The 6,945-nt window shown below is 43.7% G+C and overlaps 1 protein-coding gene across 1 annotated transcript; it reads left to right on the top strand.

Moving 5' to 3' along the window:
• Positions 1–3,392: 3,392 nt before the first annotated feature.
• On the top strand, positions 3,393–5,459 carry LOC139911055 (anoctamin-10-like). Its single transcript, XM_071898548.2, has one exon. The coding sequence runs from the start codon at positions 3,393–3,395 to the stop codon at positions 5,457–5,459; it is 2,067 nt and encodes a 688-aa protein (XP_071754649.2).
• Positions 5,460–6,945: the final 1,486 nt, after the last annotated feature.

The following is a 6,945-nucleotide window of genomic DNA, read 5'->3' as shown; positions in this document are numbered from 1 at the left end:
ATAGAGTTAATAGAGTTCATTGTTTTGCTCAAGGACATTTTGACAGGACAGAGAAAGGTCTCCCTAATCACTAGGGCACACTGCCACCCATATTATAACTGCAGACTTATTATGCAACTGATAAATAACATTATGCTTGGCTAGATCTACAATTAAAATGCACAGCGGCCCTAATTCTGATATCACAATGCACAGCAACACTTACAAGAGTGTATTGTTGACATCTCAAGCAGATGCCTTGACTAATACATGGATGTACAGCAGGAAATAGGTAAACTGGGTTGTGCTGGGCTTCTAAATTCCTCATTACATAATTCTTGCCGGGGTTTCAAAAACAAAACCATTCTGTTTCCCTGAAAGTACGAGACGACAATGAGTGTTTGACTTAGAGGAGCTTTGAAAACAGGTTAAATATCCCAAGGCATGGAGAAAAAAGAGAAAGAGGGAGAAAGCACAGAACAAATACATTTATCATCTTATTGTTACCTCTTTATATTACTGTTGACTGTTGTAATGTGGGATCATGGAATTAGACAATTGACTTTTTATTGCATAAAAAGAAAGAGAGGGAGGGGAGACAAGGAGGAGAAAGGGGAATAGAAGGGTTTGTCGAGGACAATGGCTCGACTCAGCCGGGCCATCTGAGGTCTGTTTATTCCGTCCTTACCTCATGCTCCCGCTCCCCAATGTTTATTCATTCAACTCACTTCAGTAATTCAAAAATAAGCACAGGCAAGTTAAACAATCCGAACATTTCCCTCTGCGGAATTAGCAAATGTGATAAAAATGTCATTCCTAATTCTCTCCAACATCCAAGCAAGAGTTCCATAGGTGCTCACCCTAAAATAGGGCAAGGGATTGATCTTGTGAGTTGGTCAATGTCTTCTTTATCAATATGGATGTGCGGAATATGTCCCATTTATTTAAAAGTCAGCCTCTAACCCCTCGACTACGTGTTTGGCCTCGCCCTGTAAGAACTCATAAGTGAACAATCAACTTCAGAACGCATGAATACGGTGCATGTGGAAGGATTTTATTTTGAGCCAACTGAGAGTTCCTTGATGATGGATCCTGAGGATGGGAAGCGGTGTGGGAGGAAAGAATGAGTCATCCATCATCTATCCACTGGGTTAGGTCGCTGCCACTGCCGCTGGTGCGGAGCCGAGCCGAGCCCCATCTCACGGCACTGAGGGAGAGGTGATGTCAGAGCTGTCACTGCTCTACTCTCTCATCAGCACCCACTCACAAAGCTCTTCGTATTTGTGCACTCAGGGCAGGGTGGAATACAATAATAGCAATGAATGGAGTGTACTGTCTTCATTTAGCCTCCTGTCTCTATACTTTAAGCCCTGTTTAGCCCTATTTTCCCATTTCTTTCTCAGCTACCAACCACTTTTTTTTATTTTTTTTTTTACCTCGGCTGTTTTCTGGCTGGAGGCTTGCATATTAACTTTGCCAAAAGGTCGGACTGAATGAAGCAACGAAAATCAACTTGGGGTTTCCAAGAAATGTTGGAACATTACGTGGTCCTGAATATCCATCCTGAACAGATTTATTTTCTCCCCCTTGAATCTTCTTCCCACCGGTTTAAATAGCTGTGTATAGTCAGAGAAAGTTTATTCAGTCCCTTTGTCTGCCTCATTTCTTAGAAAGGAGGACCATATCAAATTATCCAATTCTACATTTACTGGGTTGATGATTCAAATGCAGAACAGAGTGTTTTTTCTTTTTCAGAACCCCACAGCTTTAAAGAGCCCTGTAGTGCTTTGTACATGACGATCCTCATGTATGACTCAGAGTGTTAGCATCTGAAGAAATGAACACCCACCAGCCACTGCAGAAAATGACGCTGATGTGCTCTTGAGTAACTTTTTATTTCCTCAACATGGTGTACATTGGATGATGATGCATGTTGCCGGGGGCTCTAGTTCTGTGCGTGAAATAAGTGACTCATCATGGGATGAATTACGTAAGTTACATAAGTGTTTGTTTACCCTCCTGATTTATGCTTCCTTTGTAGTGACTTCTTGGTACTGTATTAAAGGAACAACATAGATGGTAGGCTTTGAAGAATTCATAAATTTTAAAAAGTGAACATGAAGACATTTGTCTGGATCAAGTGATAGCTATGTTTCACTCAAGGCCTAGATGTTGTGGAATAGAGGTCTGAGGGCTGTTGGTAGGGTCAGAGGAGTAGGATTCTACTCTTGTCATAAATAAGTAGCTTTTTGACATTTAAAACCTTTCTTGGAAATAGCTATATTACAGTTATTTATAATAGTGCTCACAATAGCTACATACTCTAATTCAACAAGCAATGGAATATCCAGAATCATGTCTTGAGCTATGTTGGCTTGATGTTCTCTTTAAAGTCACGATGAAACAGCATTTTGAAAGCATTTTGCTTCCTCAATTTGATTTAGGCCTATTTCCTGTTGAAATAGGATAATGACCTAATGTGGTGGGGTGGGGGGTGAAATAAAAGTGTAAACCCATGGGATGTCAGTTAGGGAGAGAAAGACAATGTTATTTGATTAGAGGGTGGAGGGGTGGGATTGTTGAAAATTCGGCAATGGTTTTATTGGTTGGAATTTTTATGTACGGTTCCTGGTACAGCATGAGTTAACCATTAAGGATACACTGTTTTCCAGGAAGGAAACATAAATGGATTTTGATTTTGTAAATGTCAATTAAATTTAACATTTATTGTTAAATATGTGTATATTATGGCATGGAAAATTAGATAACAAGGTAAGAAGTATTTTTTAAATTTCATTGTGACTTTAAATGCTTCCTCTTGGTTATTATGGCAACATTGCCCTCTTCTGGAAGAAGATAGCATCACATCTCCAAATTCGAAATTAAGCCCTTGCTGAATTGATAAATAGCTTTGATTAACATTATGCTAAGTATGCTTTGAAGAAGGATATTTATTTCATTTTAGACAATTACAGAAACTACCTTCATCAGTATATTCCAATTAATATTTTCAAGCTAAATAATTCAAAGCCCTGATTTCCTCTGTGTATCTAGACCTCACTATTTAGAACCAAAGGTAGCATATTTACTTTGTTAACCTTTGCCACTGATGTAAAATTCCCAGTGTCTGTTCACTAATGTCAATAATGTAATATTTCCAACATCACACCAACAACATGTTAAGTTGATGACATACTGATTTAAAATGACAGGGAGCTCTCTATGGCATTCTGATGCTATATGATGCCACAGTGGCAGAGTTCCATCTAGACTCACTGTGCTGTTATCCTTACAAACTTGAAACACAGTTGGGGTGGGTCCCTGTGTAGCCCAGAGAAAACAACAGGGGGCTGGTGACCATTACACAGACCCCTCTATTTCAGCCAGGTAGAAAGGAGGAGACGTATCTGCTGATGGCCACCATCAGGGATGGCATACGTTCAGGAGGAGGGAACACAGGGAGGAAAGACCTGCTCAACACAAACATTGCTGCCTCTGTGTTGCCATTGCTTCGGCTTAATGACGTCACTTCACTGGTTTTGTTGGAGTTCCACCCAGAGGTGGAGGCTGACACAGTGGACTGGATCCTTGGGACATTTCTAGCGCCGGAAATCCTAGGAGGAGCTGACATACTGGGTATGGTGATCGGCCGGACTCGGGCAGGGGGGCCCATGGTGGTGGTAGGAGCCACTCCTGAGAGGCTGCTCTTGGAAGTAACATTAGTTGAAGACCTCTTCAGGCCCAGGCTTCGCTGTACGGCCCCCTCAGTAGGAGGTCCAAGAGACAGACACCACACTGATGGACTGAGTGGAATACTGTCGTCTGCCAAGTGTGTGACCCTGCTACAAAGGATTTTGAGTAAACTGTGTGTGGGGGAGAGGGAGGAAGTGCAGGTGTTCCAGCGTATACATATCCCTCCAGGAGAGGCTGTGATTGCTAGTCTGTGTTGCCATGGTGTCATCACTGACAGCTACCCACTTCATGAGGCTTCCAGGCAGCATAGTTTAAAAGCTGGCTGGTGTGTTGGCCTCAAACCTTTCAGCAACAATGAACATCTACTATGGCTGGAGGAGATAAGGGATTACTTTGGGGAGAGAGTGGCCCTCTACTTTGGCTTCCAGGGCAGACTAATCCACTCCCTCCTTTTGAAAGCTGTTCTGTCAGTGTTGCTGTATTTCAGCCCCATGAACCTGGGCAATGGCATGGTCTTCTTCAGCCTCTCCAATATGGTGTGGTCAGCCGTCTTCCTGCAAGGCTGGGAGTACAAGAGCAAGTCTCTGAAGAGGCACTGGAGCACAGCGGTGACCCAGCAGCCTGTACAAAACCAGCAGTCCTCACTAGTGTCACCACCAGCATCATCTCCACAAGAAGCAGGGGCTCCCAGGGTTTCTGACCCACCTCCATCTCCAAGTCCACCTCCAGCTCAGACCCATGATGATGCTTTCTCCTTTGGGGAGATGCACTGGAAGAGACTACTTCACTCCCTGGTTTTCCTAACTTGCACCATTTTTCTGTCCTCCTGCCTCATCTTAACCTACATGCTTCTGGATGAAGAGGTTAGGGCCTTACTACGGACAGAGGACCATCTTGCTCTCTACTACAATAGTGTTCTGTACGTTCCTGAGGTCACTCTCACGCTAGCCATGGCTGGGATGGATTGCGTGGCATATCAGCTTTCCAACAGTCTCAACCCTCACAGACAGCAAAGACAGCAATCTAAACTCCATCAACAACATTACTTACTCCCTGAGCTCATCTTCTCCTGCCTCTTCAACCATTTTGCTGTCCACGTCTACACAGCCCTTGTCCTGAGGAACTTCAGTGAACTGCGTTATCACCTGGCAGTGCAGCTGGCCACTCATTTGACCCTGAAGCTGTTGTCTGCTGCCCTACTGCCCTGTCTGGGACGTAGGGTGCGAAGAGTGCCCCCTGGCCGTGGCTATCAGGAATCGCAGCTCAACGAATCGCCCATCGTGAAGGACATTTTGGAACAGAGCACCAGGCCAGGCAGTGACTCCCAGACATGGAGCTACCTGGAGCTCCTCATCTCCTACTGCCATGTCATGTTCTTCTCTTGTATCTACCCGCAGTGTGCCTTATGGTGCCTTTTCATCACCGTGGTCAAATCCCGCCTCGACATGTGGAACCTGTGCGACCAGGAGCGCCGGGCCTTTCCTCAGATGTCGTTCCCCGCTGGTGGGATTGGGGTGTGGCAGCGGGTGTTTGAAGTTGTAGAGACCCTGGCTGTGCTGATCAACTTGAATCTGTTGTGGTCATCAGGAGAGATGACCAGCACATATTGGGAGGTGCTGAAGATGTATGTCCTGCTCTTAATGCTGATGCTCACATTGGGAGGTGGCATCAACTCCCTAGTGCTCCACCTGATCCAAGCCACAGACGGACAAAGAGAAGAGCCCGGTACGAGACACGCCAGACTCCCCAGGCGCCATCCGCATCAGCCTTCCACTCAAGTAATGTAGAGATACAGCAGTATCAATTTGAGGCTGGTGATTCGAATAAAGCAAGACATGGAATTCATGCATGTGACATGCTGTGTGCAGTGTGTGTATGTTTGTGTGTGTGAGTGTGTGTTCTACTGCATGTGTTTTCGAAGAGCTTGTAAGATTTTCCATCTGAGCAATCTTAAATCCCTTTAAACTCAAAGCAAACATTCACATCTGGCATCTTGGATCTGTGTGCAGGACATTTAGGGAAGCCATCTTGAAATGTTGTAACAGCTGAAACCTACGCCTTGGCTGTGCCTGCTGTTAGTGGGATGGTGAGAACTGCAGCCAATTAACACTGGGATAGCAGAGCCAGGAAGGGCAGATAGAAAGTTGTTCCTCCCTTGGCAGAATCATTGGGGCCGACAGATGGTACTTAGACTGGCTAAGCTCTGTGCTCCTGTCTGTGGACTCCTAGATTAGAAGCTGAACTCGCTCTAGTAAATGTGATCAATGGTTGACTTGTGAAAGTTCTTCTGAAGTTCTTCGGATGGCTTAATTTACCATGGGTCTCCTTTTACATTTGGGCACCAGACAACTTGGCCATGTATAATCAAAACAAGTTTTTTCCATTGACACTGAATCCAAGGACATGTGGGAGCAATTCTCAATATATATCAAGTGTCTCAATTAGGGGATATGCCACTAGAGGGTGCTACTTGCCTTTGGTACTAAGTACTCAAACATCGATTAGTTTTATTTGTGCAACAAAGGTGGAAGATGTGCAGTGGTGTTTTATCCTTTTGTCCATAGAGATTTGAGTTCATTCATCTCCATTCAACAGTCCTGTCTCTGGGGTGATTCATATGTTTATTATAGAATGCATGTTACACCCACTTGCATTCAAAAATTATGTTCAGTTATTCTGACTTATTTGAATCTTGAAATTTTATGGTTCAATGCCTAAACATTGAGCTTAACATTGCCATTTGCAGTCATGTTATCTGCTTTTAGTATGGGTGGACCCAGAGGTGACTGAACCCCTAAAACTGGCAATGTTAGTGACACTGTCCAAACATTGCATTAGACAAAACCACTGCATCCAATCTCAATGTGAGACTTCACCCAACTCTTGACTAGTTGACTAGCATTGTGTCTAAAATTAGTGATCAGAGCCACACCCTGAATGGCCCAAATCCTGCCTGAGCTCTGTGTTAGACAGTAAGTAAAAGCTTACACTGTGCAGGTTTTTTTAATGGGATGCCAGAGTTCAGCAACAGAGAAAGTAATATATTTTTGAACAAGTAACAACAGGCACAGTTGGGTTGAAAATAATAAGTATTTATGTCTTACCCACTGTTTATTGAGCTGTTTGATAATAATATGCAATTCTCTACTGGACTGAGTTATGTGCAAAACTAAAATTGAATACCGCAATGGAAACAATGTATACGGCAAATGAACAGAGAAAAACAATTGGTTCTCAAGGAGAGAAGCCTGAACTGATCATTCTGCTTTATTT

The sequence above is a fragment of the Centroberyx gerrardi genome, chromosome 7 (assembly GCF_048128805.1).
Source record: "Centroberyx gerrardi isolate f3 chromosome 7, fCenGer3.hap1.cur.20231027, whole genome shotgun sequence".
NCBI classification, from domain to species: domain Eukaryota; kingdom Metazoa; phylum Chordata; class Actinopteri; order Beryciformes; family Berycidae; genus Centroberyx; species Centroberyx gerrardi.
This window is presented reverse-complemented; position numbering and strand designations above follow the sequence as displayed.

Bases quoted from the DNA above. Each gene is read 5' to 3' on its own strand.
- LOC139911055 (XM_071898548.2), top strand. From the start codon at position 3,393: ATGGCCACCATCAGGGATGGCATACGTTCAGGAGGAGGGAACACAGGG.